Source organism: Apodemus sylvaticus, chromosome 14 (genome assembly GCF_947179515.1).
Source record: "Apodemus sylvaticus chromosome 14, mApoSyl1.1, whole genome shotgun sequence".
Taxonomy (NCBI): domain Eukaryota; kingdom Metazoa; phylum Chordata; class Mammalia; order Rodentia; family Muridae; genus Apodemus; species Apodemus sylvaticus.
This window is the reverse complement of record NC_067485.1, coordinates 26,103,274-26,120,011: the sequence shown is the minus strand read 5'-3', so window position 1 is coordinate 26,120,011 and position 16,738 is coordinate 26,103,274. Positions and strand designations below refer to the sequence as shown.

General features: G+C 43.7%; 1 protein-coding gene and 1 long non-coding RNA gene across 3 annotated transcripts; one reads left to right on the top strand and one right to left on the bottom strand.

Moving 5' to 3' along the window:
* Positions 1–2,915: 2,915 nt before the first annotated feature.
* Positions 2,916–14,408, top strand: Pak1ip1 (PAK1 interacting protein 1). Of its 2 annotated transcripts, none has more exons than XM_052157436.1 (10): positions 2,916–3,299; positions 6,202–6,364; positions 9,815–9,935; positions 10,009–10,083; positions 10,673–10,725; positions 11,014–11,159; positions 11,248–11,345; positions 12,725–12,824; positions 13,708–13,831; positions 13,953–14,408. In XM_052157436.1, exons 1-10 carry the CDS (start codon positions 3,216–3,218, stop codon positions 14,135–14,137), a joined length of 1,149 nt encoding a protein of 382 aa, XP_052013396.1. In that variant the 5' UTR covers positions 2,916–3,215; the 3' UTR covers positions 14,138–14,408. The 2 variants fall into 2 exon arrangements, with proteins under 2 accessions (XP_052013396.1, XP_052013397.1); XM_052157437.1 differs by lacking the exon at positions 2,916–3,299 and adding an exon at positions 4,166–4,302.
* On the bottom strand, positions 13,825–16,639 carry LOC127665061 (uncharacterized). The gene is made up of 3 exons (XR_007973306.1): positions 16,312–16,639; positions 15,088–16,148; positions 13,825–13,906 (listed from the first exon to the last, which is right to left on the bottom strand). It is a non-coding gene; the product is annotated as an uncharacterized LOC127665061 (long non-coding RNA).
* Positions 16,640–16,738: the final 99 nt, after the last annotated feature.

Sequence of the window (16,738 nt, the reverse complement as noted above, 5' to 3'; positions counted from 1 at the left end):
TTTCTCCTGAGATTCGTATGTCTTTGCTTAATATTAAATATTCTAATCCCATCTGTTTTCTTGAAAATTTTTATGTCATTTTCTGAATAGCCAAAGACTGTTCCATTCTACGTGCCAGATTGTCACTGTCCACTCATCTGTGGATAGTGTGCCTTCCTTACTACAGAGAATAAAGCATCAATAAACACGTGAGGAGGCTGGAGAGATGGATCAGCGGTTAAGAGCACTGACTGCTCTTCTGAAGATCCTGAGTTCAAATTCCGCCAACCACATGGCGGCTCACAACCATCCGTAATGAGATCTGATGCCCTCTTCTGGTGTCTGAAGACAGCTAAAGTGTGCTCATATACATAAAATAAAATCTTTAAAAAAAAATAAACACGAAGTGCAAATGTTTCTGTGGTAGGGTATGGAGGTCCCTGGGTGTATTCCCAGGAGTGAAATTGTGGGGTCATATGGTTATTATTTTTTGAAGAATCCCCAAATTGATTTCCATAATGGTTGTATTGATTTGCATCAAACCACCCACAGGAAAGGTTCTCCTCTCCTTTCCAACGTTTGTTGTAAATTTTTTTCTTTTTCCTTTTCTAAGACCAGTTTTACTCATTACAATCACAATCCCTCAGCTCTGGACTCTCCAGTTTTTTTCTCTTTTTAAATTTTATTTATTATATGTAAATGCACTGTAGCTGTCTTCAGACTCATCAAAAGAGGACGTCAGATCCATTACAGATGGTTGTGAGTCACCATTTGGTTGCTGGGAATTGAACTCAGGACCTCTGGAAGAGCAGTCAGTGCTCTTAAACCTCTGGGCTATCTCTCCAGCCCCTGTTGTAGATTTCGTGCTGCCTGGGATGAGGCAGTATCTCAAAGTAACTTTATTTGGCTTTCCTCTGATTTTGAACACTTTAAAAAAAATTATTGGCCTTTTTTTTGAACTATCCAATTAACTTGATCTGTTGATTTTATTGTTGTTTTATTTCCTTGGTATTTAGTTTCAAATCTTTGTAAATTCTGGGTATTGGCCTCCTTCCTGGAGTGTAACTGGTAGATTTTTTCCCCATTCTGTGCTGTATGCTCCGATAGCTTCCTTTGTTGTGTAGAAACTTATTTTGTGTTGATAAGCAGAGATAGTTCCTGTGCTACTGGTGTTCTATTCAGAAAGTTCTCACTACACCAAGAGTACTTTAAAAGTATTCTGTTTTTTTTCCAGGTGTATCATCACTTCCGGTTGTTATTATTGTTTTGTTTTTTCGAGACAGGGTTTCTCTGTAGTCCTGGCTGTCCTGGAACACACTCTGTAGACCAGGCTGGCCTCGAACTCAGAAATCCGCCTGCCTCTGCCTCCCAAGTGCTGGGATTAAAGGTGTGTGCCACCACTGCCCGGCCAGGTTGTAAATTCTTTGATGTTTTGAATTGCTTTTGTACAATGTGAAAGGTATGAATGAATCTAGTTTCATTCTTCTGCAAGCAGATCTCTGCTTATCCTTTTTTCCCCAAAGTATGTTTGTTGGTTCCCCTGTAAAAATTAAGTGGGTGTTCCTTTGCCCTTTCATTTCCAGGTCCTCTGTTTCTACCTGTTTCTACACCAGTGCCAGACTGTCTTTTTCACTATAGCTCTATAGTATAATTTGAGATCAGGCATTGTAATTCTCCCAGCAGTTATTTCTCAGGATTGCTTTGGCGATTTGTGTCTCCTCCCCGCTTTCTGGTTCCATATGAATTCTTGTATTTTTCTAAACTCTTGAACTATGATATTCCTGTTGTGTTAAATTTGGAGATTAATTGTGATAGTGCAGCCATTTTAACGATAGCAATTCTACCAAGCCACTTGGAGCATGGGAGATCTTTACATAACTTTCTCTAACAAAGATTAGGGAAATTAACGAAATAGCAATCACACTTCCTCTGTTGTAATTTTAAAAATACCCACACTTATAATTTCTCCAACAGCTGGTTATTTCCTTGGTGGTAATAAGGGGCGGGGCGCTTCCAGGAACAACAGAGTAAATACAGCATAGGATTCTGAAACAGTTTTACACATCCACCCCTGCCCAATTTTTTTGGATTACTATTGTACTAAAATGAGTATAAGCTAACTGCAAACTAACACACGATGTATAGGACAAAATGAGACTTCTCACTTTGTTCCAAGCTAAGGAGGCATATTCTAACATCTCAGGACAACTTAGCAATACCTGTAGAGAAATTAATTAACACAAGGGTTGTGAGTGGAATAGCCCAAACTAGAAGAACTTCCCACAACTAAAAAATCAAAACACCGAAAGGGAAATTACTTCCCCTATACTCAAACAAAACTAGCTGTGTAGACAATTTGTAGCTTGACGCTGAGAGCGAGAGATGAAAAAGGATGTGGTTGCTTTCATTAATCTTTGCCCCTTAACTCAGGTGGAGACAATCTTTTTTCCTGTACCGAGGCCAGCACGTGCCCTAACGCAAACCAGTCTGATCAGATCCGAGAAGCCGGCTAGCAGGCGAGAAGGGCTGAGGGGCTGGACGGCCTAGCCTGCAGGCGGGACACAGACTGGCAGGGCTGGGCTCGTAGTCTAGCGAGGGGACCCTGCTAGCTCGGATTCCCGCGAGCCCTGACCGTCCCGGGCCGACCTGACAGAGAGGTCCTTAATCTGCACGAAAACAACCCTTCGCTTGTGATCCGAGCCATGGGGAAGATGCCGGAGGGAATGGGGGCGAGGAGGCGCCGGCCTGGGCTACGACGTGAGAGCCTGTCTCCAAGAAAGAAAACCACAAGCGGAAACCTACTCCCAAAGCCCAAACCACGTAACACTCCAGGAACTACGAGGGGCGGTCCACCGAAGCCGGAAGTAGGTCCGCCCCTTCCTTAGGTGCACCGGAAGTTGGGTCTTGCGCAGAGTAGTTTCCGCCCAGTTCCCAAGGCCGGCCGAGCTCACGGCTTCCCACAAGCCTTGCCTGCTTGTCACAACTTATTTTCTCTCTGCTCTGAGCACCTCCTCCTGCGGATTCGTTTCTTAAGCCCCTGCGTGGGAGGGTCACGTGACCTTCGAGAGCGGACTCCGTTATTGCCATTGGCAGGCGCCTAAAAGGCGCCCCCTCCTTGATGACGTGTAATTTGCGCGCCGATTTAGGAAGGGCCTGCCTCGGCTTCCTTCAGGTTCCCACGCCGGCTTCTCTCGCAAGGCGCGTGTGCTGCTGCGTGGAGCTGGTCGCTGGCAGCCATGGAGGTGCTCGCTGGCAGCTATGAGCAGGTCCTGTTTGGGTTCGTAGTACATCGCGAGCCCGCGAGGAGTGGCCACCAGGAGGTGAGACAGCGCGAGCCCGGGGCTGCGGGGGGGATGGGCGGGCTGGTCCCTCCCGGGCGGAACCATGGCGTCTGTTGTTCGTGGCTGGGTTTCCACGGGTAGAAAACGAACAGGCTTATGCAGATAATCTAGCTTTCGAGAGGTTGAGGCCGGAGGATAGTGAGCTCAAAGCTTGTGTAGGAAGATCCTGCTTTTTACAGTTTAGAGGTTTTTCAGAATGAAATAATATTTTCTTGTTATAGTAGATAAAATGTCTACAGACAGAAACGGGAAAAGCTCATCTCTATGGGGAGTGGGTGAATGGTTGCTAGAGGACGTTGGGGCTAACGTAAGGGAGGTGACAGAGCGGAGGGCTAATGTTTGAAGAAATGAAATTTGGTGGGAGGAATGACTGATTTTTTTTTTTTTTTTGGCCTTGAAAGGTAATTATAGTTGACAGAAATTATTTTAAAGTAGTTACTAGAGAATATTTTGAATGTTCAACTCAAAAATATTGTACATAGTTGAAGGGGGTAGGTTGTCTTTTTCATATCTGATCTGTGCCTGCATTTAAAATCCCATTGTGCTCCATAAATATATAGTTATTATATGAAAATTAAAAAGGAAATAAACTTAAAGTATTCGCAAGGCATGAAAAACTAGCATTTTTAACACACGCAAAAAATAAGGTGTTCATTTAAGCTGGCAATTATGGTAGCTCTTCAAGTTCTATTGTAAAAAAAACAAAAAACTTTACCTTTCACTGAGTTTCAGGCCTGATTAACAAAACTACTATAGGGCTGGAGAGATGACTCAGTGGCTAAGAGCACTCCTGCTGTTCTTCCAGAGGATCCAGGTTCGGTTCCCCAGCACCTACGTGGAGGCTCACAACTGTCTGTAACTCCTGTTCCAAGGGATCTGAATAAAGACATACGTACAGTCAAAACACCAGTGTACATAAAATATAAATAAATTATTGCAACTGGACTGGGATGAAGAAAGTGATGTAAATTCACTGATTATTGTAAGTTGACTGTGGGCAGGGTCAAAAGTGCCAGAAGTGTGGAGCCCTTCTTGGTTGAAGGGTTGGTGATCAAAAGAGACAAATACATGAAGATAAAGTATAGCACAGTGTGAAGTTTATTTTTGTCAGGTATGAAAATAAGATACAGGTAATTGCCAACTTAGTCAAACAGTAAACAGGATTAGACGTGTCATCTACAGGGCAGTGGCCCCCACCTTTAACCCCAGCACTCAGGAGGCAGAGGTAGGTGGATCTCTGAGTTCCAGGCCAGCCTGGTTTACACAGAGAAATTTTGTCTTGAAAAACCAAAAAAGAATGATTATTTCTTGACCAGTTTTACTTATCATTACAAATCTGTTTTGTTGAGAATTCCTTAGTGTGTGTTGTGGTTGGGTTTCTATTTATTAGTTTATTTTTTATATATGAATACACTGTCGCTGTCTTCAGACATTCCAGAAGAGGGCATTGGATCCCTTTACAGATGGTTGTGAGTCTCCATGTGGTTGCTGAGAATTGAACTCAGGACCTATGGAAGAGCAGTCAGTCCTCTTAACCGCTGAGCCATCTCTCCAGCCCGTGGTTGGTTTTCTTTTAGTGTACTCATTCCAGATGTACAGCAAGCTGGTGTCTAATACAGCCATTCTCATTTTATAGATGAACAATTGGGAGGTTCATGGGCAAGAGCCGATGCTCAAGGCCACATGGTTTGTGAATACACCATGTCAGGGTCCTCTAGATGTTTCCCAGGCTTATGTGTTAACAGTGCTGATTCTAAATCTAGCCAGTAACCAACATAGCCAGTATTATTTATGCCATTTGAACAGTGCTTTGACATGAAGCTGTAACATGTTTGAGGCAGGTGACTCATGACTTGAGGCAGGAGGATTCAGAGTTTAAAATTTAAGCCAGCTGTGGTGGCACATGTATTTAATTCCAGCACTCAGGAGGACACTTATAGCTACAAAGTGAGACCCTGTCTCACAGAGAGATGCAGGGAGGGGAAGGGGAAGGGGCAGGGGAGGAAAGGGAAGAAAGACACTTAAAAATAAAACTATATGCTTCAGGTACATTGTGTTTTGACTGAAAGGAAGCCCACTGCTCCTGACTAATAAGCGTACCATCCACTCCTGTTGTTCTCTCCGGCGGGATGCGTAGTGATTGACTGTATGCATCTGTAAAGAACTTTGCTGGTTTTGTTTTTTGGAATCTTTTTCTTTCTTCCCTGGTTTGTTTAGTTAATAAAGTTTCCCACGTAGGACCTTTAATTTGAAGAGCACTGTATGTGTGCGTGCCTTCTCCTGTTCTTTGTACTGATCCAGTTATAGTTCTCAAACCAGAAGTGTATAGTAATGAGTGTCTGGTCACCGAGACGGGCAGTACTAGCAGTTCTTGAGGGCTCATGGTAGTACTTAGAAAATATACCATCCAGTCCTGTTTTTTTCTTTATAGGGCTTACCATGTTTCTATGTAGCCTCACATTAACTTGTTTTCTCTTTCCTTAAAGTGGAAGTTGTACTTGAATATAGACCTTTGTTTATTGTTTCTTCTATTACCCATGGTGGTATCAAGCATATGTAATAGAATAGTTCGGTAGACATAGAAAAGGAGGCAGTTGTTACTGGAATTAATCCACATAAGATGTTGAACATTTGAATGAATTACTGATATGGAGGTCTATGGACGTCTACATTACTGGGATCTGGAGGCATGCTATGAAGTTCACTTCCTGTCCTTACACTCCTTATTCAGGTCTTCGCTTCCTTTTTGGGTTTTAATCCGCGTATTATTACATAGTTTTCTCCATTTGCGGGGTCCACTGCTTGCTTTGATGGATTGTGGAACTGTATTCTCAGAGAACTGTGACGTGACTGTAGTGTTGATGATGTTTCTTTCTTTCAGACATGGACTCTTGTGACTAACTTCACTCACCGTGGCCACACTGCCTCCCTGTCAGCGATGGCCTCAAACAGTCGTTATGTAGTCACTGGCAGCAAAGATGAAACAATTCACATTTATGACATGAAAAGGAAGGTAGAGCATGGGGCTCTGCTGCATCACACTGGTAAGTTTGTCTCCGTGCTCTGTTGCTGTGAAGGGACGCCATGATCGAGGCGTCTCTTATAAAAGAAAGTGTTCACTTAATTGGGAGATTGCTTACAGTTTCAGAGGTGTGTGTGTGTGTGTGTGTGTGTGTGTGTGTGTGTGTGTGTGTGTGTGTGTGAGAGAGAGAGAGAGAGGGAGGGAGAGGGAGGTGTCTCTGCAGGCTCTTTGGTTGGCAGGGAAATGATCAAGAATGAAACACAGTTCTGCATGAATTAGGTGACTGGTGCTGGGCCAGACTTTGAGAGTCTGGTACCAGTTCACTTATTTGAGCCATATTTAAGCACAGCAAAATTTTTGAAAAAAGTTTTTTTGTTAACAGTTAACTCAGTCCCATGTATACAACAAAGCTTAAGACATGTTTACTTTGGAGATCTTCACAAAGTCAATATGGCTTCTTCCATAAGATGGTTCTGTTAGAATCAGTGCTCAAGTTTTAGAGCCTAGGGAGAATGACTGAGGTAAACACAATCCCTGTGGGAGTCAGGGCTAGCCTCGCCCTAAGATAGAGGTCATTTGGGCTGTTGGAAAGTACAGGTGGCATCTCTGACAAGGGTGAATTTTCTGGCCTAGAAGTAATGCTCAAGTTTTTGGGGAGCAGGGCGAGTCTAGGATAAGCGACATGATGTTCTGGGGGATACAGCAGAGCCTGCTCTCAGCAAGTAGCAGAGCACTGCCAGGCTGTGAACGACATTTCCCCCAGCATTCCAGGAGAGTCTCTGGAGAGACTTGCACAGGGACATTTCATTTCGCCCTCTACAATGGGGCCATAGCTGAGAACTTCACATCCTGAACTGCAGGCAGCAGAGATGGGCCTTTCAGAGCCCACTGCCAGTGACATAGCTCCTAATCCTTCTCATTCTCAAACCTTTCCACTCCCTGTTGACTAAGCTCTCAAGTGTATGAGCTAGGGGGTTGGGGCGTTCTTGTTTAAACCACCCCAAAGTTGTATCCTTTAAGACACATGGAGGGGGTGTTACCACTTTATAGGTGAATTCAATTAGACTGTTTGGTGAATGTCTCTACTGTGTCCAGATTCTGTGATGGGAGATAGAGAAATTGTCTCAGGTAGGTTCTGTTGCTGTGAAAAGGCACCATGATCACAGCAATTCTTAAAAAGGAAAACATTTAATTGGGGATGGCCTATGGTTCCGAGGTTTAATCTGTTATTGTCATGGCTGGAAGCATGGTGGCATGAAGACAGATACGGTGTTGGAGAAGTAGCTCAGGGTTTCTACATGTGGTAGGCAACAGGAAGAGAGAGTGACACTGGGTCTAGCTTGAGCACTTGAAACTTCAAAGCCCATCCCAGTGCACACTTCTTTCAACAAGGTCACACATACTCCAGCAAAGCCACACGTCCTAATTGTGCCACTCCCTATGAACCCGTGGGTGCCATTTTCATTGAAACTACCACACAAATGAAGGGGGAGATGTGCCTTATCCTTAGGTTGCTTTCCTGTCCTATAAGCAGGGAGGTAGGCAGGCTTTTCTATAGCGTCTCATACACCTACAGCCTAAGCATGCTTACCACAGAGGACCTGAGGTGTGCCAGAGTGAACTACAGAGGAACAAAGGTCATTGGAACTGAGGCCAAGGAGGAGAAATGGTTCTCATGCCTGTGCACAGTTGCCCACTATAGAGGCAGATCAAGGGATGAAAAGATTAGCTGATTTTTTTTAAATTGTATTTTTCATGTAACAGAGATGAAGGTAAAGGCAGAGGAGAAGTCAGCATTAATTCAATTTGTATTTAGCTTGAGGAACTTGGCCAGAGTTTCTCCCATAATGAAAGGCATATTAAAATAGAACCCTTTCTTCCCCTTTAATGTTTGAGGGTTATGCACCGTGTATTGGTTTCTAGGATTTCAGTTGGAATGATAGTTACTTGCGTCTAGCAGAGTTGTGAAGCATCTTTGCCAAGGGCCTTGCTCTTGAGCTGAAGCTAGGCTTGGAGTGAGTAACCTCTACATGCAAGGTGTTACACATTCAGGAGTTAGGAAGGACTTAGGTGGGAGGCATGCATAGGGACCCTGCCCTCCTCCCTTGGTTGTGTAAGTTCTGTTCGTTTCAAATAATTAGTAATGGATAAGTTCTTGTCTAGGGAGTAGGTGGGAGTCATGGGCAGAGGGACCAGACGTGAGGAAGTAGAATTACTAGAGAGGATACCAGGAGGTAAATAGATGGAAACAGTGACCCAGGGGTTTTCGTTATATTCTGCAGAGGACCAAGTAATCAGTGTGGAGGCTTTGTGGACCTTATGCATGGCCCATGTTACAATCATTCATCTCTGCACAGGCAGTGTGTTCTAGGAGGGTGAACTGTGCCTGCTGTCCAGAAGCAATGGTTTACAAAAACAGACCTCTAAGCTAGTTCACACAGACTTCAGAGGCATCATAAGGGGAAGGTGTGGGTTGAAATGTTTTGTGGCCAGAAGTTTGTAATGTTCTTCCACCCTCTTTCTAATACTTGATCGGGGCGAGGAAGTCTTGGGAGAACAAGGCTTCAGTTGGTGGTGGGAAGCAAAGGTTTGGAAGTGATTGAAATGATTAAGGAAGATGTGTTAGCCATGGACATGGAAAAGTAACATTTTATAGCACTGTTAATAACTACCAATGGCAATAAATAAGAATACAGACGTAAACCACAGCTTGGCATCGGTAGTGATTGAATAGGCGGCTCGAACTTAGAAAGTAGGAGGCAGGGGCAGTGTGCGGAAATGTCTGCATAAACTTTGAGCTGCATTCTTTGGTTAGGTTTTTTTTTTCCTGTATTTTTGAGACAGGATTTCTTTGTATATCCCTGGCTGTCTGGAGCTTGTTCTGTAGACTAGGCTGGGCTTGTCTCAGAGATCTGCTTGCCTCAGGATTAAAGGCATACCCCAACTCTGCCCAGTTTAACACTGCTGCTTTTTTTTTTTTTTTAAAGATTTATTTATTTATTATATGTAAGTACACTGTGGCTGTCTTCAGACACCCCAGAAGAGGGCGTTGGATCTTATGGATGGTTATGAGCCACCATGTGATTGCTGGGATTTGAACTCAGGATCTTGGGAAGAGTAGTCAGTGCTCTTAACTGCTGAGCCATCTCTCTAGCCCCAACGCTGCTGCTTTATGCTGGAGTTATAGCTCAGTGGTAAAGCCCCTGCTTAGCATGTACAGAGGCTCTTGAGTTTAGTCTCCTAGAGCCACCAAAACAAATGAAAACTGTTAAGTTTTAATAGGAAAACTTGAATTCTTCACTTAAAACTTTAAGGTATGATTCTGTAGTACCAAGGTATTGGCTTTGTTTTTGGGCTTCTAGGGATTCAACTGGGTCTTGTGTGCTCGTCAGAGCCACTTCCAAACTGCATTCATCTTCCCGAGCTTCCGGTCAAAAATGGATATAATTTTACCTGTCTTGCTTTTTCTCAGGCACAGTAACTTGCCTGAAATTCTATGGCAGCCGGCACTTAATCAGTGGAGCAGAGGATGGGCTCATGTGTGTCTGGGATGCGAAGACATGGGAATGCCTAAAGATCTTTAAAGCTCACAGGTGAGGCCACGAGTCCCTGTTGGCATTCTCGGAGAACCACTTAAGCTAAGACTAACTGTCGCTTTCCTCTTAGGGGACATGTGACTTACCTGTGTATCCACCCATCTGGCAAGTTGGCTATGTCTGTTGGTACCGATAAGACATTAAGGTAAGTTATAAATGCCCAAGGGTGTATTTACTAAGGTATCTTTTACTTAGTAACACCAAAATACTGTTTCTATGTTGCTCCAACAAAATACCATTTCCATGTAGCTTGAAGTTTTCAGTCATTTAAGTTACTGTAATAACAAGAGCAAAATTGAAAGTCAGTGAAATATTTCATAATGATGGTGTAGAATCCATCTGTATTGGCCTGGCAAGGTGGTGCACATGTGTAACCCCAGCATTCGGGGCAGAGGCAGACTGATCTCTGAATCTGAGGCCAGCCTGGTCTACATTGCAAGTTCCAGGCCTAGCTAGACCCTGTCCAAAAGAAAAAGGAAAAAAAAAGTCCCAAGTTTTCTGTTATTGTAAGTTCAGGAGTGACCCTGAAGAGAAGTGTTTTTGTAGATGGAAATGTAATCAATAACACATCTAAAGATTCATGAATGGGCTGAGCTTTAATCATGCTTGGAGAAAAATACTTATCAATATATCGCTAAAGACTGAAGAGTGAAGCTGTCCTGTGGAGCCTGTCAGGCTTGTTTCCCACTTACTGACATGCTGACCACGCTGTGAACAAACCTCCTGTTTTACAGAACGTGGAATCTTGTAGAGGGAAGATCAGCTTTCATAAAAAATATAAAGCAAAGTGAGTATTTTGCACTTTTTATAGTAACTAACTAGACTATGAATGCATGCAGACAAATTTTTTATATTATTTTATGTATATGGATGTTTTGCCTGCATGTATGCTTGTGTACTGCTTGGATCCTTGGAACCTTGGATGTCAAAAGATAACATCAGATCCCCTGGAACCGAATTACAGACGGCTGCGAACTGCCCTGTGGGTGCTGGCAGTCGAGCCTGGGTTCCCCAGAAGAGCAGTCTATGCTGCGCCATCTCTCCAGCCCAAGATAAAAGCGTTTGTGCCTTACAGATGCTCACATAGTGGAGTGGTCCCCGAGTGGAGAGAAGTACATAGTCGTCGTGCAGAATAAAGTGGATGTCTATCGTCTGCACACGGCGTCTGTGAGCGGCACCATCACAAACGGGAAGAGGGTCTCTGCTGTGACGTTTCTCTCGGTGAGTTCCAGAAGGCGGGGCTGGGAGTTTGGAGGCTTCAGAATTCTGAGGACATTCTGGGCATTGTTTTTTTTTTTTCCCCCCCTAGGACTCTGTGCTTGCGGTGGCTGGGGATGAAGAAGTTGTAAGGTTTTTTGACTGTGATTCCCTGATGTGCCTCTGTGAATTTAGAGCTCATGAAAACAGGTACTCTTTTTAAAAGCACTCTGTGTGTATGTAGACTTATTTAATGTTAGCAGTCAACACCTTTATAAATCTCCATTTGCATCTGTGTGTTATGAGAAGTAAGGTAACAGATATGACTCATATGATTGCTGGCATCTAAGGAGATGATGGAAATGTTATCTCCCTGGATTTCATAATGCGAGAGGGTTGATGGGACTGTGACTAGTTGTTTGGTCCTTTAAAGTAACTGCTACACTTGAATAGCAAGCATTTTTGAGTGAGGCAAAAGCTAAACAATATTGAGCTTTGGTCCTGACTGCTCTTGTCCCTTTTCTTCATTCCTTTGCCTTCCTCTTTCCCCTGCTGCTTTTCCGCATGGGAAAAAGGAAGTAGCATTATTGAGCTCCATCTCCAAGTGTTTGCTGTGTGTATGAGGGGTGGGTAGTGAGTCTCAGAGTAAGTTGATCATATACTTACTTGGCCAGCATCATTCCACACTTAAGAGAGCTCTCTCACTCCTGGCCAGCGGATGCTGAACGTGTCTGGTTTTCAGTATAATTTTGAGAAGGGTAATAGCATACAGCATTTTACTCCAGTGTGGCCCACCAGCCATGTTGTCTCAAGTAAGTCTGAAGTCTTACTTTGTGGGAATGGTTGTTTTGAGAAGCCCGTCTCTGTAAATACCCAGTCCTTCTGTCAGTACACAGCCAGTGCTTCCCGGGGTTAGGAGGCAAGCTCATTTATTTTAATCATGTGCTGTGCGTTTGTGATATGTGTATGGGGGGCACTCTACAGTGTGTCTATGTCAGAAGACAGTGCTGTGGGCTAGGTCTTTCCTTCTGCATTCAATAGTGTTTTAGCGATTGAAGTCAGGGAGCCATTGTACTAGTTCCATCAATGTTATTCTAAAGTAAAGTTACAGTTTTAAGGGGTTTTAGACCTGGAAATAGCATGGTTTTACTTCCATTTGAAACATTTATCCAGTAGAAATGGAAGGTGAGTGGTGTGTTAGGCAACCCAGAAACCAAAAGACAGCTTAGACTAGAAGTGGTGGTTGCCCCTGAGTTGGAGAAACCCATTCTTCTCGCTTTTTCTTCGTGAGCCTGTAGTCAGCGTCTTTCCTGTCTGGAGGTAGAGTTGCTTAGCTACAGGCTTCATCTTGCTTGCTCATCCTTACGTCCTAGATCCCAGAAGATAGTCTAAGCATTGGTGCTTGTCACTTGAGCGCTCTCTTTAGACATGGACATGGGAAGAACTCAGTGGGAGTATGCAGCACTGGTTATATCTCAGGCTACTGTATTAAATGCTTGAAACCTTGATGAAATGCAAGGGACTGTTGTGGTTTTATGACATCACACCCTCTGGAACAAACGGTCTCCGGCATTGATGTTTCTCCCTAGGGTAAAAGACATGGTCAGTTTTGAAGTCCCAGACCATCATGTTCTTGTCACAGCATCAAATGATGGCTTCATCAAAATGTGGACTCTTACGCAGGATAAGGTCAGTGTTCTTGCCACTGTCAGCACACTCAGTGCAGGCCCGACTGTATTATTATACCAGGATATACCATTAAAGCATTGCTTTGTTAGCAGAGTGTCTGATTAAGATTCATAAAACATAGATCCTTGGCTTTTAAAGTCTCTTCCAGCCATAACCTGTATTAGAGTTGTAAAGTTGGGTTACTGCAGAACTGCCTGAGGCTATGAGCTGATGGAGACCAGTCTGAGACCTGTTGCCCTTGCAGTTGCAGTTTTTGTATATTGGGTCATCTTTATCTTAAAGATAAATAGTAGAGAACAAGATTGCCATTACTAAAAACAATTTGAAAAGGGCCTGATTGAGTATGGAGCTCCTGGTAGTGTTGATCCAGATAAGCAGACGCTGAAGTCCTCCTTAATGCTTGCTCCTTTTAGTCTCAGTTTGGAGTTATTTATTCTCAACCCTGTGGATGTGGTTTGTTGAAAGTCTGTGTGCAATATAATTTGTGTCTTGAGAATTTTACAGTTTCTGGATACCTTGAAGAAATTGTGAGCAGTCTAGTGAGAGCAATTATAAACTGGTCATCAGCTCCTCTGAGTGCCACTGTCTTGTCAGGAAGACACAGGCTTGCCTTCCCTGACAGAAGGGCTATGTTAGGAGACAATCGTTGGGCAATTTCACCAGTGCATTCACACAACCTGTGGCGGGATATTGTACTTAGTGTGGATCTGTAAACCTAGTGTGGTACACTCATTCTGACACTGACTAAAACATTCTTTTGTGGTACTTAATGGTATACTAAAACTCCAATTTAGATTATTTGGTTATGGAAAAAGTAAAGCAGTTAAACAAAAATTCCTCTGGGTTAAGTATGTTTTTTTTTTTTTTTTTCATTTTGTTTCAGAAAGATCCTCCGTCTTTGCTGTGTGAAGTCAACACTGGCGCCAGGCTGACATGTCTTGCCGCGTGGTTAGACAGGGCAACAGAGGAAAAGGCGAGGCTCCCTCCAGCAGCAGAGCCCTGTCCTGGTGAGTTAAGTCGATCGCTTAAAAGACTGAGCAGGCTGCCTGCCCCCTTGGGTTGAAGAGTCCAGATGGGGCCATCTGAGGGGAAGAAACAGTCCTTAATGCATTGTCTCATGTGCTTCAGAGCAACCCAAGACAGTCAAAAAGGATTCTGGTGACACAATTGAGGAAGAAACATCGGAACCTAACTCAGAGAAATCTGACGTAACTGGTGACAGCAAGCAGCCAACAAAAGGAAAGAGCCCAGCAACAGCCAAGAAGAGGAAAATGGCAAATGTGTCGGAAAAGAAGGGAAAAAAGAAAATGTAACTCCATGGCAAATCCCTAACAGAAAGTCTTTTTGACAGAATTCTCCGTTTTAAATATTATACCTAACTTCTCCATGTGAGAAAAAAATTTCTCCTTCTGGAGAAAATATGCACCTTCAAGAAAGAACCACTTTTAGGTGGTGCTTTGTTTTGTTAAATGATAAAGTTATTTTGGCAGATGGCATTTTATTATATATTGTAGTATATAGTGATTGTTTACTTTTTTACGGTTCAAAGCAAGTAAAGTTCTGAAAATATTGTGTTTAAAATAATGCAGTGTTTAAATATATTTATTTGGTGATGCCTAGGACCAAGCCCAGAGCCTCTGGCTCCTGCTCGCTGCACAGACCTGTTAGTGAAGGATTTTTCAGACAATTTGCTTCTAAGCAATGGGTAGCAGGCAAATTTAAGGGCAAGAAAACAACACGTCTCATAATTGTTTGTCTTTCCAAGCATCAGTGCCCACCTAAGCTAGTCTTAAACAGTCTCAGCTCACTTCCTTGGTGCCATGTCTGCTCAGTGTCACCGTAAACTTCTTCAGACTGGTGTGGGATTAAGATGTGTCAGTGTGGATGATGGTCTTAGAACAAGCCTAGCAAACTGCAGGTACTTAATGACCATGACACGTGTCTTAGGGTTTCTATTCCTGCACAAACATCCTGCCCAAGAAGCAGGTTGGGGAAGAAAGGGTTTATTGAGCTTACACTTCCACATTGCTGTTCATCACCAAAGGAAGTCAGGACTGGAACTCAAGCAGGTCAGGAAGCAGGAGATGATGCAGAGGCCATGGAGGGATGCTACTTAGTGGCTTGCTTCCCCTGGCTTGCTCAGCTTGCTTTCATATAGAACCCAACCAGCCCAGAGATGGTACCACCCACAAGGGGCCCTCCCCCCTTGATCACTAATTGAGAAAATGCCCCACAGCTGGATCTCATGGAGCCACTTTCTCACCTGAAGCTCCTTTCTTTGTGATAACTCCAGCCTCTGTCAAGTTGACACAAAACCAGCCAGTACATAACACCCTGTCGTCATAGGGCATATTTTGTCAAGTGGTACACACCTTTAAAGAAACTTAGGAAGCAGACAGGCAGATCTCAAAAGGCAGAGTTCAAAGCCAGCTTGGTCTACAGAGTAAGTTCAGGATAGAGCTACAAATACATATAAATAAAAAAAAATAACACCTTCATAGATGTCAATTGTCTGAATGTCTTGAGCTATCAAAGGATGGGAAATCCCGAGGGCATAATGTGGGTAGAAGTCAAAAGATTAAAGTCGACGGGCCAGTGAGATGGCTTGGTGGCTGGTTGAGTGTACCTACCACCAGGCCCAAAGTCCTGAGTTCAGTTTCTGAAGTCCCAAGTTCTGGAAGGAAAAGATTCTCCCCACAACTTGTCTTCTGGCCTCCACGTTTGTTACACGGCATGTGCTCCTCTCACATCCCCACTTACACAAAAAGTAATCCGTAATAGAGTTTGGTTGTCTTACAAAAGATGACTTGGCATTGGAAGGAGTTGTATATAAACTTAATGTTTCAGTTGGGCATGGTGAGACATCCTTGTAATCCTGGCATTGGGAGGTAGAGGAGGTCCAGGAATTCAGGGTGTCTGGGACTACCTGGGATCTCATCTAAAGAAAACAAAAAGTTAACAATAAACATGGGCTTCAATAATAGACACGGTTAGCTGGAATCTCCAGGCTGTCCAAGCTGGTGTAACAATTCTCTGGTTTAATTACAGGTTGGAGCCTGACCTTTCCTAGTGCCTACGGAAGTGAGTTAAATATCTTCTACCAGTCCTAGTTTATGTAGGGCATCCTTTTGTTCCAGCATCATGGAATCTTGGTGCAGTCAGCCACTGTTAAATCCACAGTTGTCTCCTGAGAAGTGCACAGATAGGGGAAGTGCATGAGGCTGGAATAGTGATTCAGATGGCATGTGCTGGAGCCTCAGTAATTGGAGAGGATCAGTTGAACCCAGGAGTTCCAGGCGAGCCTGGGCAATACAGGACCCCCGTCTTAGAAAAACAAAAGTAGAAAAATAGGAAATGTGTTAAACATAAATTGTACAAGATGCTGTATTCACAGACACCAAATTTATGTGAGACACTTAAGTATAATATATGGGAGACAAAACATTCACAATCCATGACTAGGGGTATCACAAGCCCCGAACTTAACTGCATGTGTCCTCTACAGCAAGACCCACAGTGCTCCAAGGGCCAATAGGTACAGTGTATCTCTGATGAGAGTGTGTGTGATTCTGTTCTGCAATACCATCTGCTCCAGGTTGTCACCATCTTCATGAGGTCAGCGGTGCCTCCTTGCAAGGGATGGTCCCAGCTGGGCTTGTCGACTGCCTTCATTTATAAAAGGAGTGGAGAGGGTTGTGGGACCCCGTCCCCCACCTAAATCCAGTTTTCCCTCCCATCCAGTTTCATACATTCTGCCCTCATTGCATGTGACTTGAGGAAAGGCTAATAGGTGAAGAGGGATTAGGGGAGGTCATCATTTGTGCTGGGTATAGGTCTTCCAGTGTGACCTTTTTTTTTTTTTTTCTCTCGAGATAGGGTTCCTCTGTATAGCCCTGGCTGTGCTGTCCTGGAAC